General features: G+C 43.9%; 1 protein-coding gene across 2 annotated transcripts in view; it reads right to left on the minus strand.

Annotated features, from left to right (window-relative positions):
* Window positions 1-18,879, minus strand: part of PRDM10 (PR/SET domain 10) — a 76,433-nt gene extending 57,554 nt beyond the window's left edge. The window contains exon 1 of one of the 2 annotated variants that reach the window (XM_081843071.1): window positions 18,597-18,879. In XM_081843071.1, the coding sequence (XP_081699197.1) occupies window positions 18,597-18,599 (3 nt within the window). In that variant the 5' untranslated portion in view covers window positions 18,600-18,879. Of the gene's footprint in view, window positions 1-18,460 lie in introns of both variants that reach the window. The other variant, XM_081843069.1, reaches the window with a different exon arrangement.
* Window positions 18,880-19,264: the final 385 nt, after the last annotated feature.

Below are 19,264 nucleotides of genomic sequence, written 5' to 3' on the forward strand. Positions count from 1 at the left end.
CAGCCTAACCTGCCTCACAGGGTTGTTGTGGGGGTTAAATGAGGATGGGGAAGAACCCTGTATGCTTCCTTGAGCTCCTTGGAGAAAGCGGTGGGATAGAAATGCAATAAACGGATAAGTCTGCAAGCCTGTTCTCTGTATGTAGGCTCCAGCAGCATGTTGCAGAGCTTATCTGTGTAGAGCAGGTGCCCTCTATGCATCCCGCTTCCTGCGCATGGACACCTGACAGGTGTGCAGTCAGAAATATCAGGCACAACCCTGCTTTTCCAACCATGCAATTGTGTGAGGGGGAATGAAGAGGAGTAATGGGATAGTTTTAAGATCCCTCAGGATAGAATTGTTTCTAAGGCATGTGGCTTGTCCAAGTAAGGTAGGTGTGTGTGTGTGTGTGTGTGTGTGTGTGTGTGTTAAAAAAGAATAGCTCAGCCAGTAGAGCATGAGGCTCTTAATTGCAGGGTCATGGGTTCAAGGCCCACATTGGGCAAAAGATTCCTGCAGTTCAGGGGGGTTGGACTAGATGGCGCTCATGGTCCCTTCCAATTCTACAAGTCTATGATTCTATAAAGGTAGGGAAGAAGATCAAAGGCTAAGTCAGGAAGTGTTGTCTTCCCAATTGAGTCTTTGGAGTGTTACAGTATTCAATTTATACATCCAGAAAACAGTCCAACAGACAAATGCACAACCAAACATTGAGAGGAGAAAACGACAAAAAACTATGTTGGATGCATAAAGGTAAAGGTAAAGGGACCCCTGACCATTAGGTCCAGTCATAACCGACTCTGGGGTTGCAGCGCTCATCTCGCTTTATTGGCCAAGGGAGCCGGCTTTTTTACAGCTTCCGGGTCATGTGGCCAGCATGACTAAGCCGCTTCTGGCGAACCAGAGCAGCGTACAGAAACGCCGTTTACCTTCCCGCCGGAGCGGTACCTATTTATCTACTTGCACTTCGTGCTTTCAAACTGCTAGATTGGCAGGAGCAGGGACCGAGCAATGGGAGCTCACCCCCGTCACGGGGATTCAAACCGCGGATTCCCTCTAATCTAGAGGGAGAAAGCCCCGCAGAAATCGGGTCCTACCGCTGCAGCGAAGCGGGGACCCTCTCGAAAACCACAGGCGGGTGAAGCCTGCGACCGTGGGACTCGGCGGGCACCTTTTGCGCCCCCCCCCCCCCGATCGGCAAAGGAACCCTGCAAAGGGCTCCGGAGCGAGACGGGGTGCTGGCGCGGTGCTGAGAGTCAATCGCTACTTCTGCGGAGCGAAGCTGCACAGCTGATGTCGGAGAGCGCTGTCCTCTTTCCTGTGACAATTCGGCTCTTAAACAACAACCCGTGAGTAGGACAATTGAAAGATCAGTATTTTTATAATGGACAAGTGGCATAAACTTATAAGCACTAACTAAATATGCATACTCTGTTCAAGTTGAAAAATCCAGGGTTGTATCCAACTAAGTTCTACTCAGAGTAGACTCATCCAAATAAATGAACCTAAGTTAGTTGTGTCCATCTACAGTGGTAACTCAGGTTACATAAGCTTCAGGTTACAGACTTCGCTAACCCAGAAATAGTACCTCGGGTTAAGAACTTTGCTTCAGGATGAGAACAGAAATTGTGCTCCGGCGGCGCGGCAGCAGCAGGAGGCCCCATTAGCTAAAGTGGTGCTTCAGGTTTAGAACAGTTTCAGGTTAAGAACGGACCTCCAGAACGAATTAAGTACTTAACCCGAGGTACCACTGTATTTCAATGGACCTACTTTGTATAAGTTTAGCACAAGATACAGCCTCTAGAACAGGCTTCCTCAACCTTGGCCCTCCAGATGTTTTGGGACTACAATTCCCATCATCCCTAACCACTGGTCCTGCTAGCTAGGGAAGATGGGAGTTGTAGGCCTAAAACATCTGGAGGGCCAAGGTTGAGGAAGCCTGCTCTAGAATATGGATAATTTTTGTGCACACAATTCTGGTGTTCTTTTTTCTTTTTTAAATAACTGGTGTGCCAGTTCTACTCATCTCATACGTAGCTACCAGAGTGTGGCTCTTCCCCCCACTGCCACCTACCCATTGTAGGTTTCCAGGGAGATGACAGCACACAGAAACAAAATTTATTTCACAGAGTGATAGTGTTAAGAAAGGACATTGATCTCAGCCTTGTTTTCATTCTGTGGCATGATGCTATAGAGTTGAAGGGAAGTCCACGCAAACAACAATTATTAGAAGAAATTAACAATTACATTATTTCTTCATAAGCTGAAACACCTTACTATTATTATTATTATCATTATGCAAAAAAAAAAAATCATTTCCTTGGGCTTCTAAAATCGTTAGAATTTGTCTCTTCCTCCCCACAGCGGGCACAGTGGAAGAACTCCCCCTCCCCATCACCACACTGCCCCTGTATAAAACATTTGTGTTTCTTTCCCTTGTTATTTTCACATAGCACACAGACACTTGACAGCTACCACTGCAAAACAAGGAATGCCAACAGCATGTCTGTGGCAGCCTGTGTTGGAGGGGTGGAGGGAGTGAATGCAGTCTGCTGCATTGCGAGGCTGATGCAAGGACATGAGCCAATCCCTTGCATGTCTGCAGCATCCCCCAGGCTAGCATCTTACGGCAAGGTAGCAGTGTGGGTGTGACGAGAGCAAGCAGCTATGCCGGAATGAAAGGAGGCTATGCCACTAAGAGCAGCTGCAAAGAAAGCCAGGCGAGTGGCAGGAGGATATAAATGCATTGTGTCATCATCCTAGAGTGGGAAAGCAATGCAACGCTGACAGAAGGCAGTGCAAACAGTACATCAGGGCACCAGAGGAAGCCCACACAGTTCCCTTGCGTCAAGAAAAATCTTTGTTTTAAATTCAACGCAATGCCATATCGGGAGCATTCCCTAACATCCCTTTCAGTGATTAATGACATTTGTATCTGGCCCTTCTTCCAAAGAATTCAGAGTAGTATTTTTGGCCTCGCAGTGCGATGTAGGTAGTAACTTTCCCAAACCCACAGAATGAGCTTCATAGCCAAGGGAAAGAGAAGGAAGGGGGGAACTAAATATGTGTTTTCCCCATCCAAATCTAAAACTCTTGTCGTTGCACTATATTGTGTGTAATGTAATATGCAAGCAGAGTTTGGATTTGATATCCCGCTTTATCACTACCCGAAGGAGTTTCAAAGCGGCTGACAATCTCCTTTTCCCTTCCTCCCCCACAACAAACACTCTGTGAGGTGAGTGGGGCTGAGAGACTTCAGAGAAGTGTGACTAGCCCAAGGTCACCCAGCAGCTGCATGTGGAGGAGCGGAGACGCGAACCCGGTTCACCAGATTACAAGACTACCACTCTTAACCACTACACCACACTGGCTCTCAGAGAGGGAGGTGAAGTTCCAATTTGCTACTAGAAGATTGTTATGTTACGGCTTCAATATTAAGCCTAATGATCTCTCACACGAGTAAGCTTCACTAAATGAAATATGGTGGGATGTAGGGTTAAGAGCAGGAACACTTCAAATCTCACCTCAGTCATTAACTCACTAGGTCGTCTTAGAGAGCCCCAAGTCTGAATACTGGTCTGCCTTACAGGGCTATATTGTTAATAGCTACTAAGGTAGTATATATATGAATTTTTTTGGAGCACTTACGAGGGGGAAACCCCTTTGAAACAGGTATCATCATCAACATTCAATACTGTACATGATGTTGTGATACGAGAACATGTAATCACTGGCTCTCTGTTGTGTCAGAATATAGAGCAAACTATGCTTCTTTCTTAAACCAACCCAAGGATTAAAATAATTATTATTCTCACACTCTAACCTCCCACCCACTTTTTTTTAAAATGTTGGCAGAATGTTCTCCCCTATAAAGCTCTCTTTAATCTGTCCTCCCTTCTCCTTCCAAATTATGCGAGAAGGTCATCTTTTCTCTTTTGATGTTTCCCCATCTTCTATTTTCACACACACTCTCTGTGCTGTGATTCTACTTTTAACCAGATCCCATATTACCAGCTCCAAGGGCTTGCTTAAGGAAAAACCATGTTACTAAATTCTTCAAATTCGGTTAAAAGGAAGAAGCATGTGTAATAATACCAAGATTCCGAACTTGAAAAATTGAAGTGCAAAATACAGAACCTACTACTACTACCACTCTGCCTTCAGATAGTTGCTCAGAAGGAAATGTGGCCCTCAGGCTGAAAAAGGTTTTCTGCCCCCGTATTACAGTATCACAATGCAAAAATGGACCAAGATGTCAAGCACAGTGGAGATACAGCTACCCGTTTCCAGAAACAACACGGGCATCTCCATGTTCATTGCCAATGATCCTACATTGTTTACACTGCTATCTCTGGGCCACCTCACATATAACAAAATTCCAACAAGAGCATTAATTTCCATAATAGAAACAACATATGTCCTGATCAACTAACACACGCAAGTGTTTCATCACAGCTTCACACCATAGGAGACCTCCACCAGTCAGGGCTTCCTGCTGCAAAATGACACATGTATCTCACAGTATACATGTGAGATGCAGTTTCTACTCTGGAAATGACACATGTGCAAGATACTGGACATATGTGATATGGCCCTCATTAAGATTCTACACCCAATAGAAGCATCCAAAACCACCCTTCCAGACAAACTCTAGCACTAGGTACAAACATCTCAACGTAATATACTGCCCCAAACTGGTTGCATCCAAAGACACAAAAAGTGAATAGATACTCATCGCTAAGAACTGGAAAACTCAAGATCTACCCACACTGGAAGAGTGGCAGATGCAGCTGATGGACTACATGCAATTAGCCGAGATGACTGGCAGAATCCGAGACCTGGGAGAAGAGAGGATTGAGGAAGACTGGAAGAAATTTAAGATGTATTTACAAAAACATAATTTGGTTGAATGTTAAGAAGGATGCTAGATTATAAAAAATTGGCCACCACTAAATTAGATTTTGAATTTGATGATAAATGAGATTAAAGAAAACATAAATTTTATGGAGAATTGTTAGATTATACTTGATTGAGTGGATATAAGATCGTAAACAAGTTGATAATTTGCTTGGAAAAATCTTTTAACGATGTAAATGGGAGCGGGAGACGTGAGGGAGTCCAAAGAAGTGATGAAACTACGTTGTGATAGAAGTAAGATTGTTTATTATTGGTGCATTTGTATTTAAAAACTCTAATAAATATTTATATATATATATAAAAAAAGAAATTTCTCCTTGTCTTTCCCAAAAGAGCATCTCAAAGTTGAGAAGTACCGGTGAGGCAGTGCTTGAACTGATCTGGGGCTTGGACCTAGCTTCGTGAGCCATCTCAGACTGTGTGTGCTCTGCCCTCGGGCCCTTCTTTAGAAACAGAAGGTGTGTGTCATCTTGATTTGGCCAGGTTTGATAGAGTAATAGGAGTTTGCCTTTGCCTTGTGGAACAGCTTCTGCCTATTGAACTGCAGGTGTAAGCTTGGGACCCTAGAGTAAGACACAGCCACCCACAGCCCTAGTCTAGCTCTGGCAGAAAATCTCTGTAGAGTTCTAGGCCTTATACTGTAAAATTACCAGCAGTTATCTGTTTTGTGTCGTGCTAATCCAAAGCTTTAATTATCACTGGATACCTACCCAGCAAATGGGATGTGGATGCTGGGACTGAAAGAGTGCGGAATAAGCGTTAAGACTTAATTTTGATACGGGACTTTGAATTTCGTTTTTCTCTTTCTTTCTTTATTGTCTTCCTTTCTTCATCTTTTTTCTATTTTTCTTTTTTAGATTAGTGTGATTTTTATTGTATCTTATGTGGAAAACTTTTAATAAAAATTGATTATACACGTGGGGGGTGGAAAGCTGCATTAGAGCGGTAGGAAAAAGTTAATACAGTAGTACAGTAGTGTGAGGGTGGTAAAAGCAGCAATATCTCCCTTCCTTGGGTTTAACCACTTCTCCTGGCATTTCCAGTGGTATAGAACGCCTTCTACAAATGGCCAGGTAGGCTGCCATGTTCTCCTAAAATACCTGTCCCAAAGGTACTATTGGGAGGCAAAAGATGTTGCCCCTCCCTTTTCAAGATGACTTCTTTCAGTGTCAACTTACATTGTGAATGGCAAGACAGGTTGGCTTTTGAAGTTGGTCTATTACAGAACATTGAAATTAAGGAACAGCAGAAGCTTTGCTACATCGCAGTGGATGACAATGAAGTCCTACAGTTCTCTTTTGATGTAGTAAACAAAGATCCGTCTATGTCTTCAAAAACTGAAGTGTACTATCTGTTTCAGTGATAAATAAACTAGGACCACTGAAAGAAAAGACCTCTCTCTCCAGTGCAGATACTGGTGAACAGATAAATGCATTAGGCAGCTCCTTTTCAAAAGCACCTACTAGGCAATAAACTGCTTTTATAGTGATTCAGGTGCAGGCTTAACCAATCTTCTATTTTTGTGAAATTTTGTTGGAAAATAAATCTGCTCAGACATATATTGAACTGATGAGAGTCTGAATTGGAGAATGAAAAATGAACCTTTTGCCACACCAAATAGCAATTATACAGAAACACCATTTCTCTTTCAAAGAGTCACGGCTCAGAAGTGATAAATAAAGAAACCTTCACTGTGAGCTTAGATCTCTAAACCTAATCTCAGTGGGAACTAGAAAACCAGTACTATGGTGAGTCTATTTGATTCATGTTAAAATATTCTTGAGTGGATAATTCTGCTTTTAAAAAATAAATAAATCTGTAATTGAAAGGATGTAATGCTTTGCACAGGGATAAGGATGATGCAGTAAAAAATAAATTAAAAATCCCGCTATCCTTAATAGAAAACTGTGTCTTCTATTACAACTTAGGGATAATTCAGAATTCTGTATGCAGCAGTATGGTATGATATTGCATGCTAGTACATGCAGTGGGCATGTTCATGGGGCCACAGCCAATGGACTCCCCAGTATACATATATCCACTTAATTTCCCTACCTGGAAATTACTTTTATAGGGTTGTTGGTGACTTTGTTCTGATGCCATACAAGTATCAAAGAAGGAACCTTTCAGAAGCTGGGCCAACAACCAAGAACTCCCCAAACATTCAGCAGTTGGCAGTTGGGGTGGTCTCGGTAGGATCCACACAATGATGATGAGGCAGTCCAGTGGTATGGTGAAGAATAAACAAGGGAGGATAGGGCTAGTGTTATGTAGTGAAGTTTCACCCTGGGCCAGCAGGGGGATACTGTAGATAGTTTTCACTCAGGTCCACGTCAGTTATTTTAGGTGGGAAACTCTGGGTTGTTGTTGCTACAATGTTGACTGCCGGCTGCCTATAAAAGCAGGCCGGCTGAGCTGTTTGCTGTTCAGTTCTGTCCAGCTTGCAAGTAAAGAGCTGCTCTGGAGAAATCGCTGTGTCGTCTGCTATGTTCACCCACAACTTAACAGCTAGAGAGGGCAATCAAATTGTCGCAGGATTTATTTTCCTGCGTGCTAGCTAGTTCTGCTCACAGAGAGAATGCTATTAGGGGCTCTCAGTCATTAAGGGCCATGAAGATTCCATAACCATCATAAGAATCTGGGCACTGATCCCTTATCATGCCTTCCAAGTTGGCCACGAGGTGGAGGCTTCTGCCTCTAGTCTAGGCCTTGATCCAGTCCCACAGTGGGTAGCCCTTGGCAAAACCACTTTTGGTAGCTAGGTGTAATATATGAAGACCTGCTTCACAATTTGTCTGGAAATGTTTTTGGAATATTTTCCTAGGCAATTCCCTAAGAAAATATAATTTCCTTTGCATTAATCATAGAAAAGACAAGACATGTAACCACGTAGCCCTAAACTGGGTATTCCCAGGACACAGAGAGTCTCAGTAAAGAACATTAACAAGAAAGCATATGGAATATTAAAGGCATGGGCTATCTGTATGAGGGAAAGCAATGTGCACCTCTGCACATCACCATATATGAAAATCATGTTGGTACATCTGGTGCATGCAGATACGTTTGGAAAATCACTTTACAGTGCAGATCATCAAGTCTTCTGCCCAGTGTCATAAAGCCACTGTTTTATGTCAAAGCCTGTTCACAATATCCGCACAGTGAAGGATTTACCGTACTTGATTTAGCCCCGGGATACAGAGGAGCAGGCACCCAGGTTGGAGCTCCCTGAAGCAACTTCAGCAATTGCTATTCGTTTTATGTCCCTGCTGCCAAGCCCTGAACGCTCTTTCACCACAAGCCATATGCAAAGGCTGCAAGATTACCGCAAGAAGCAAGTTTTGTATAGAATTATGCTCCAGGTCGTTGTGCAGACTTTCAGATCAAAGTGGTTCATTGTTCTTAGAAGCAGCACCACGAACGCCTGCAAAAAGCTACATCCCACACTTAGCTTAATTATCACAGTATGTACAGGAGGGGAAGTCAGTGTACTTCCTGAGAGCCTTTGACAAGGATATGGCAGTAAAGAGCTATAGGTTTATAGCCTCATTGACTAGTGGGTCATGACTGCTGTCTCCTTTCTGTATTGTCATTCATCAAGCACACCTATTATTTCAAGAAACTGGCGGTGGTGGTTTTTGGCTGGATAGCTGAAATCAGGCATTTACGACCACAGAAATTATATATCATTAGTGGGGCAGAAAGAGAATTTGGACACAAGATTGAAACGGGAGGCTGGCTGTAGCAGGAAATGGCTTCAGGTAGTTAAGCCAATTGTTATCCATATGTGTTTAGCAGATTAGTGGGACAAAACCCTCCTTTGTCATGCAGAGATTATTTTTGAACTATTAACCATTAGCAAAATTCTTTTTCCATCCCACCCCTCAAATACTAACAGTTACTAGCAAAATTATGCCAGGTAAGGTACAGATAAGAGTCGTTGGTGGCACCAGAGGGGGGCAAACACTTCCCCAAACAAGGAGCTCACACTCACCCTGCCCACCCATTGCTGGACTCATTACTGATAGATTCTTTTCTTTCCGAGATCTTAACATGTGGGACACAACTTGTGCATCTAGAAATGTACTTTGCCCCTTCTGTGCCTCCCATTATTTTTTTTCTGGTGCTGTCACAGGATGGGTGTTCATAGTGTACATACTTGCAGAGAGCACTATATAGTACATATATTTATAGTGTATAGTGTATGTATTTGAAGGAGCAATATGTGAACTGTGTACCAATTTGCACTGAAACTTCCCAGGCAACTTCCTTGCTTAAGTGTCCAGGCCATTCAGTATCAGGTGTGGTGGGCAGGTTTCAGACCCATTGCTATTGTCACCCAATGCAGAACTTTGCATTTCTGTGTAAGAACAATTGGCAGCTATTAATTTATATGTCATAAATAAAGTATGCATTTGAATCATCAGGAGATGGTCCGCTGTCCTAAAAGATATTCCACGCCAATCAGATCAGATCTGCATAGTCCGACTTGCATTCTGTTGGGATGGAATGCTAGGGAACTGGCAATTATAGATGCAGAGCACTACTATGATGTTGAAGCATACTGCTCATATCAGTATTATAAAAGTGCCTAAATTATTATTCTACAGGAGGGGAGAGAAGCATCTACACTAATAGCAAACTCAGGTGCTATGACTTCTATGTAATCAAAATGGGGCTCCTGAAGAAAAAAAGAGAGGAATGTATCAGTGTGCCCAGGGGAAAGCCAAAGTTTGCAGAAGAAGAAGAAAATATTTAAGAATGAAAATCTAAGTGGGGGTGGAAATCATCCCCAAATAGTACAGTCATGACTGAGCATGCTCAGTGGCTACAGAATGTTGAGTATCTTTGGTGAGATGGAATGAAGTATTTTGAAAGAAGGAATTATAGGCTGGCTAACACCACACTGGTGTTATCATTACATAAGATGGACCAAATGACTAAGATTTTCCAAGCTCTGTACAGACTGCACCACAAAATTTCTTTTATTGTTGTAGGTCTCACTTGTTTTCTCTAATTCACTTCAAGATGACAAGGAAAAGGTACCAACTTCTGTTGAGCTTCCCTTAAAATCAATGAAGAAAGAGGGAAGTCCATTTTTCTATCCGAGCAAACTTTAGGACTGCTGCTAGAGTTATATAACAATATATTATACAATAAAAGCCTTCAAATCCAATAATGCAATGCATGATTAGGACATTCATACTTCTGCTCTGCTCAGTTCCATTGAAAAGCAAATTGCTAGTCACTTCTTCCCACCTCTCCAATCCCCTCATTACTTTCACACAATTTCATGATTGCAAGAGATTCAGCTCATGTCATTTGAACATCTAGAACAGGCATTGATGGGAACAATTTCCCTTCAAGAAGCAGACACACTCAATGATTCCAAAATAATTACATCTGCTAAACTATCTCATTTGCACAGGATTTGCCAAAGAAGAAAGGTAACTATTTAGTACAGAAAGCTACATTTTTAATTTACTCTCCAACAATTTCTTTCTTCTTTTATTACTTATTCAGCACACAAAATTGGTAAGCAGATCTATTAACATTCTCCACAGATAAAAATAAATAAACCCCTGGTCTTAAAAGTGCCTTGCACTGCAGCTGCCTTTGCAAGTTCGTTACAATTTGGTTTGCACAGCTGGCAATGACTGCAGGTGGCCAGAAACACATTAGAAATGTGCTTGACTACTACCGGGTAAGTTAATGTGAAGGAAATCATAATGGGTTTATTTTGCACGGATCCAAACAACAGCCAGCAGGTTTACACAATTTAATATAAAGCATATACCTGGGGAAATACAGACATGTCACCACCCACCTGCGTTATGTAAATGACATATATTTTTGCCCTAGTCATTCTGTTTTCAAACGTGCTACAACAGCAAATCAGTGCTTAACGGTGCAATCTATAGCTGTCAATTCAGAGGTTATCCCCATGGAGTTCAGTATGTTTGCAACCAGGTATGAGTTTTGAAGCATGTGTGTATAGGACTGCAGCCCAACTCAGGGTAAAACTACATAGCAACAACACAATAGCAAAAAAAGTGTGTGTGTGTGTGTGTGTGTGTGTGTGTAATAGCAGCAACATAAAAGCCCCTGACCAAAATATTTTCATTTATAAGTGTTGGCCATTCAATGGCTTTCCCATAGGATCCTATACACTTGCTAAGCGCCCCATTTTATCCAGGTTTTTGTAAATTCCATTCATATGTATAACTGCATCACAGTATATGGCATGTGGACAGTTATGTCTGCTGTCCTTTTCTTTTTAGTACACTTCTACACATTATGGCTGCAGAAATCCAAATCAAGCAGCAGGTGACTAGTAAAATCCAAGAAACTCAAAGAAGGGCTAAGGGGGACTTCCAGTGGTGAGAAATTAGTTCCTCGGTGTCTTGAACAGATCATTGGCCTTCATCTGTACCTACCCTTTCTTAGATACTATCCAGAGATAAACTATTGAAGGAAATGAAGGCCTCCGGTTAAGCTACAATTTCGGGGCCCACGTCTCTGCTATGTTATTGCCACTCTCTTGACAATAAGTACTGTTCTGTTTGCTTATATATAACTTTTTTTAAAACTGTGTGTGCTCAATGAGTATATATTAGCCTGAACACAGCCCATAAGGCGAAGAAGAAGAAGAAGAAGAAGAAGAAGAAGAAGAAGAAGAAGAAGAAGAAGAAGAAGAAGAAGAAGAAGAATCTATGTGGTACTAGACTGGGTGTAGTTCTTTAGGGTCTTAGGTAGACGTCTCTCCCTGTTCTGCTGAAGTCTTTCAGCCAGAGGTGCCAAATCGCTCCTGAACACAGATACTGTACTCAGTGCCTCAAATACTATATAGCTGTTTCTCTGGTCGTCTGCGACTGAACCCAACGGTCAGGGTTACCTTTACCTTGAGAGCCAGTGTGGTGTAGTGGTTAAGAGTGGTAGTCACGTAATCTGGGGAACCGGATTCGCATCTCCGCTCCTCCACATGCAGCTGCTGGGTGACCTTGGGCTAGTCAGACTGCTCTGAAGTCCCTCAGCCCCACTCACCTCACAGAGTGTTTGTTGTGGGGGAGGAAGGGAAAGGAGAATGTTAGCCGCTTTGAGACTCCTGAAGGGGGGGCACAAGATGTGGGACACAACATTATGCTGGCTGACAGGGAACAGTTATGGACCACAGATATGAAGTTTACGGCATGTAATGCCTTAAGAGAGAATATTATGAAAATGATATACAGGTGGTACATGACACCAGTCAAGCTTGAAAAATATATCATTTGCCTGATAATAAATGCTGGAAATGTAAAGAGACTGAAGGTACATTCTTTCACCTTTGGTGGATGTGCCCAAGGATTAAGGCTTTCTGAGACTCCTGAAGGGGAGTGAAAGGCGGGATATAAAATCCAAACTCCTCCTCCTCCTCCTCTTCTTCTTCTTCTTCTACCTTTTTACATTGACTTCTCTTCCTACAGCTCTCCTATTGCATTCCCCCATTGTACTTCCTATAGTACTAATCACTATTCCAAATTCTTGAAAAATCTAGAATCTTGATAGCAAAATAAATGCTGCAGTATTTGTAGCTATTTGCATGTTTGCTTAATTTGTATAATATTGTTGCACACCACCAGAATCTCTGCACAGTGTGATATTCCAGGGATTCCAGGTGCTTAACAGGCTTCATTTTTCCTTTAGGAATGAGGCACAGCGGAGGCTGTGGGGTATCTTTATGACATGATTTATTTACAAAGATATACAATCTGTGCCTGTGATGGAGGGGTTAACACTCCAAAAGGGTCTTGTTTCTCCCACAGCTGCAGACTTGGGTTAAAACCAAAATCAAACATTGCTCTCAAATGTTGCTTTCTCTCTAGCTTGCTACTTTCCTTCTGCGTCACATCACTGCAACTCAACTCTAAACTCAAGAAGTGTGCATGCACACGAAAGCTCATACCTAGAACTAACTTAGTTGGTCTTTAAGGTGCTACTGGAAGGAATTTTTTGTCTAAACTCAAGCTTTGTCCTATCTTCCACCCCACACCCCACTCATAACAATATACTCTAGATCAGTGTTTCCCAACCTTTTTCCAACCCTGGCCCCCTTCCGACCTTGTTTCCTTCCTGTGGCTGCCCACTCCGTCATACCGGTAGAAATGAAACTATTTAAATGTTTTGTTTGTAAACGGAACATGTTTTATTCTTAATTTTTATCATTTATACAAAATACAATTACATAAAATGATAGGAACATAATGAAATATTGTTAAAGCAGAAAAACATAGAATCACAGAGCTGGAAGGGTCATCTTTCTAGTGCACCCCCCCCCCCTGCAATGTAGGAAACTCTTCTAAAGCATCCATGACAGATGGCCATCCAACATCTGTTTAGAAACCTCCAAGGAAGGAGTATCCAGAACTTCCTAAGGGAGATCTATCTTCCATGTATTATAAAAAGTAAACACCACTTAATTGACCCCATTTATTTTACACAGAGGGGGAAACCTACAGATACAGTCCAAAAGGCTCACAAGGAGTTCTCCATATATGGGAGAATTTTAAAAAGCAAGTTGTCCTCACTGACCTGGTACTAAAAGATCTTGTCATCCAAAGGAGCCCTGGCTGCCTAGATAAAACACTATAGTCCCACACCTAGGAGGAAGACCCACAGAACTCAGTGCAGCTTTCTTCTGAATGGTTAGCTATTAGATGCAAGTCAGCAGCACCCGACAACCCCACTCGGCTAGACGCTGGGGTGGATTTCACCCCGCGACTTGCAGAGCCGAGCTGACGCTACTGATGGACCCTGTGCCCCCTGGCAACATCAAAGGGGCCTGATCCACTGGGCGCTGGGGTGGATTGCAGTGCCTAGTGAATCAGATCCAGGCTGCCACCAGGCCCAGCTCTTGTGGCAGCAACAAGCAGCTCTGGCTCACCCAGCCCTACCCCTTTTGCCACACCATCACTACACTTACTTGACTTAGGGGTTCTGGATCGTGGGCTCTACTGGTCAAAATGGGAGTCTCAGCAATCGCCCACTCCCTCCGGAAACAAACCAGGAACTCAAATAAAATGCACGTGGCAAAAAGGAGCGGTAGGCCCTGGACGGCCACCCCCTTACCCACTTGTGATTGGCCAAGCGGATAACCAGTCAGTCAGGATATCTTTTAATTAAAAAAACGATTCCCCTCCCCGGTCACTTCCCTCTGTGGCCCCCTAGCCTTGTGCTGTGGCCTCCCATTTACATGATTTTCACCTTTGGCCCCCTTGGAATATCCTGGGGGTCCCCAGGGACCATAGATGTGACACATGGGTTTGCTTGACTCAATTTCTGTTACATTGATGCATAATTTAGTACACAGAGTCTTGCTTCTTGCAGTGTATTGGTACAAATTCATGTAATCCTACATAAGAGGGGATTAGAATGAGCAAGAACCTTGATCACTGCCATTTGTAGCAAACAGATACTGTTTTTTGTAACTAAAAGAAACCGACTGTAGTGAACATGTACTTTTTTATACAGTATTAATCGTGATGCATCTTCCGCATTCAGCACCCAGGGAGAAATGTCCTATCTATATGTTTCAATTGTGGCAATTTATGGTTCACTTTCCCCCTCTCAAGATAATTCTATGAAAAGCATTCAACCTATCCCAAAAGACAGCAGATCCAATAATGGCTTTATTTCCCCCAAATGAACAAAAATATCCAAAAAGTAAAATGACACAGAACAATTCTGAATATATCCACTATGTGCAGGTTAATACGTGGTGGCAGCTAGTGATTGAAACTGAGATGCTGAAATCAATGTAATTTCTCTTTCCATTAAAGAGACTTGGAACTAAGAACATAATGGGGTACTTAACATGGATAGATGGCATAGGCCATCACTCACTTTCTGAATGCACTTATAAAATTCTTTAATAGCCAGGTGTTTAGAAAGCATCATATCACTTTAAAATAAAGGAAACTAGAATGAGAAAGTTACAGGTAGGTAGCCGTGCTGGTCTGCTGTAGTCGAAACAAAATAAAAAAAATCCTTCCTGTAGCACCTTAGAGATCTACTAAGTTTGTTATTGGTATGAAGAAGCGTGCATGCACACGAAAGCTCATACCAATAACAAACTTAGTTGGTCTCTAAAGTGCTACTGGAAGGAATTTTTTTATTTTGTTTGGAATAAGAAAGATAAGCCCACTGGGGCAATGGCAGGGGTAGGACATGAACAAATCAGGGGTGGTGGAGGAACTTATGGTAAAAACATACCAAGTATCACTACAGCCCAACACAAACTGGTAAATCATGTGACTAACACCACTCCAGTGACACATAACCTGGGCTTCAGGTACTGAACAGAAAGCAATCATTGGCTATGATGATCTATGGATGAAGCTATAACTCACCACTGTACAGTTCTTTGGCACCAGCCATACACAGCTAGTATTGGAATCAAAGTAGAAAACAAATTCAGTGTCAATCACAATGACATTCAGAATGGACCCTATGGGTAAAACTGCATCTTGCATTGCAAACATGGTTTATGTTTTAAAAAACTGGCCTGTTGTATCTGCCATCTTAGCTCTGCCTTTTTATCATAAGCTCTTCCCCAACTCCCCAAATTGCATTGTGCAACTGAATCACACACTTGGATGGAAGAGCCACAACTCATGCCACCCTGCTGCAGCTTCTAAGGACCACCTGCTCTCCCACTTCCCAAGATGACTTGTATCCGTTTGTGGGTGGTGACACACCCAGTTTATGTCAATACTACAGGGCCTGCAGTAAAATGTGCAAGTACTAACGAGCCGATATTGAATTACGGCATTGGAATATTTGAACAAAATAGCTCATGTTAGCAATTCCATACTGCCATTGACTTGAATGCCCCCATTTCTGCTGTGGAAGTTGTCAGGTGGTTGCCATGGGGTAGCACAGTTGCTGTAGCAACCATACATCACAGAAGCTGACATCATCTGGTCAAAAAATCAACCTGTTCATTATCAACAGGTTATATTTATACACAGTGAGTGACTAAGCTCTGCATGCCAATGTTTTGTTTTATACTCCCTGCTTCCTGTGTCAAAGAGAGGATTACTATGTTGCCTGCCAACTACCATCTAGGTAAGATGGCTTTCAGCACAGGTGGAGTGAGATCCAGATATGTACAGTACTCAGGCCCAATCAGTTTTGGTGGTAGCTGCTTCCTGGCATGAACAAGGATGAAAACAATAAATGCTGAGTGAATTATCCTGGTTCTATATGAATTGGACACCATGTCAATTCTGTTCCTGTGCTAGATTTGAGTGAGATTTTGGGAAAGTTTTGGGTGCTGCTTTGAGCAGTTTCTTCTTCACGCAGCACACAATTAAAACTACAGAATTTGCTCCCACAAGTAGTGATGGCTATCAAACTGGGTGGTTTTAAAATATTGGACAAATTCATGGAGGAGAAGGCCACCAGTGGCTACTAACCATGATGGCTATGTTCTACCTCCACAGTCAGAAGACAAGATGGCGACCACTACCTTTTAGTTAAGTTTTATGGTTTTAGCTCCATTTTTAAAAATGCTTTTAAATGTTTAAGGCTTAGGCTTATTGTTGCACCGCCCTTCCCACCTGATTTTACTTTTTTAAAATCTCCACAGTTGGAGGAAGTACAGCTCCATTAGTTGCTGGAATTGTGGGTTCAAGAGCACTGGTTTCACTCAGGTTCTGCTTGTGGGTTTCCAATAGGCATCTGTGTCTGGCCCCTGTGAGAACAAGATGCTGAACCAGACAGGAATTTGAATTGAACCAACAGGCTTTTATGTTCTTTTATGTGCATCTTGGGGCTATAGGGCAGAATTTAAGTATTCTAAAGGAACAAGTATGACTTAATGTATTTACAGACATGCGTCCCCCATTCAGATTTTACAGCATTCATCACACAGCACTACTGGAAGCAGGTATTCTGCAGAAACACTAAGAGACCCATTGGCAATGAGAAATGGAAACAAGCAGCTCAAGCAGCAGGGAACTCATAATAGGCAATGTGGGGTAAAGTGTAGTAAAATACTGAGGAAAGTTTCACCACCTGCATTAGCCCTAACAGAATGGTAAGGAAATTTTTTCCAACTATCCAAATAAAATGCCTTTATGCAATTCAAAGGTTTGGTCATCTGCACCATCCTTTTAAAACACATACCAACTGCCACATCAGATGAAAGCCAAAGGAGTTGTTGAAGAACAGCTAATTTATACTATGGACCAACAAGCATGGCATATTCCTGATCACTTGTGTGAGCTACCCTAAGAGACTTGTATTGTGTAAACACTTTAAAATAAACAAATAAAAGAATGGGAGCAAGTCAGACGTCCAATTCATCCTTAACAAATGGGAAGAAAATTTGTTGCCACGTGCAGTGGAAATGTGTGGTAAAATGGTTGCCTCATTCAAATTTGGGAGGGAAGCTTTTACCACGTGCCAACTGCCAACGTGTGAAAGCAATGGAACACTAAAATGGGATTTCTATCAATTCTGTCAGATGGTATGACCACAGCCAATGTGTGTGAAGAGATGTGTGGTAAAACAGTCATCACTTTCAACCCTATCGGATAGCAAGAAAAGGTTTTAATGGGCAGATTTACCAACCACACAGGTGGCAGGGAAACTTTTTACCACAACCCGGCCTCCAACAATTGCTTAGAACTGTGGTAAAATGGGTGCCATATAGCTGACCACTTTTTAACACCAATACCACCCCTGTCATATAGAGACAAAATGGACGTCGTCATTCAACCAGTATTAAACGTGAGGGGCATTTTTTTTAACCACACATCAACAGCCAATGAGTGGCAAAAAAAAAAAAAAGCGGGAAGAGGACATTGAGCGAGAGGCCTTTTTGCCCATCCCCCCCTCTTGCCCAGCGCAGCCCGAGGCGCGAGAGGCGCGCAAAAGTCTGCAGCCAATCAAAGGGAAGAATCAGTTCCGCTCCTCGGGCGCCTCCGGCTGCCCCCAGAGCGAGGGCGTCAGTAAGGCCCATCCGCTCGCGCCCAACGGCCACCCGCGGCCGTCCCAACCACTCTGGGCGATAGGAGGGGAGAGAGATAGAGAGGAGATCGAGCCTGCACCGGGCGGAGGTGTTTAAGTGGGGGACGAGTTGCACAAGCCGCCGAGAAGAATGATCCAACCACAGGGGAGGGGAAGAGAGCTGCCTCGGGTGGGGTGGGTGGAAGTGTTGGGGAGGGAAGGGGGCATTAAAATGGCTTCGACACCCCCCCTGCTCCAGTGAGGTGCTGGGGCCCGGACTATACCAAGCGGGGAGGGGGGATAGGCGCAGACGGGGGCAGCCCTTCCTCCCCTCGTCCGGGGCGGATGGGGTATCCCGATCAGGGCGGGGAGGGGGGAGCGGACTGTACCTCTCCGGCAGGGAGGGGGGAATGGCAGCGCCCTAACCCTTATCCCCCACCCGCGGGAGCGAACGGTTTGTCCCGGTCCCGGCGCCATCTTGGGTGCGACTAAAACAACAACCCCCAAAACCCTTGTCGGAGCCCTGCGGGAGCCCCGGCACGCGCTCCCTACTCGGGCCGACCCATCGCATTACCTGAGGGGGTTCAGTGGCGGTGTCGTGTCCGGACCGTCTCCCAGGGCCCGCCGCAAACCAAACCCGCCCACCTGTCCTCACCTCACAATGGTAGCTGCAGAGCGGGAGGGGGGGAGAGGTTGCCCAGACTTATTACCATAATCTGCCTAGCAACCGCAGCCTGGGCCGCGAGCTGATTGGTACGCCGCCACGCTTATTTTAAGGGATGACGCCGAAAACATCTCCGGGATGACTACGCAGGCTACATAATAAAACGGAAAATTCAGGGAGGGGGCTTCAGATCTGTGGGGAGAGAGACCCCACGCACTATATGCCTTTGGGCCATCAGAACTCGGGGACCTCGGTCTGCCAATCACGACAAAGCTCTCATCCTGCCGCATCGTTGCAAGGGGGCCGCCCACCAATCGCGAACGTCGTCTTAATTCGAGCGTTTCTAGCTGGGCGGAAAACGTGACACGGGCCAGCGCCCCCTGTAGGAAAAAGGGAGCGACGGGAGCGCGTTTAGCAGCGCCCCCTGCAGGTGGGGTGGCGAAAAGAGGGTTGTGACTGCTTGCAGGGGGTGGGAAGCGACACCTGCTGGAGAGGAATAAGAAAACCCTCATTGCTTCCCGAATGACGATTCCCATTGGGATCTAACCTAGAAGACATTAAAAGAGGATTAGGCGCATTAAGGGAGGAGAGGGCTATCGGCGGGTACTAGCCATGATGGCAGGGTTTTACAGAGGCATCTCGTTGGCCAATGTGAAAACAAGATGCTGGTCTAGGTGGGCCATAGGCCTGATCCAGCAGGCTGTTGCTATGGTC

This window comes from Podarcis erhardii, assembly GCF_964252035.2.
Source record: "Podarcis erhardii genome assembly, chromosome: 16".
Taxonomy (NCBI): domain Eukaryota; kingdom Metazoa; phylum Chordata; class Lepidosauria; order Squamata; family Lacertidae; genus Podarcis; species Podarcis erhardii.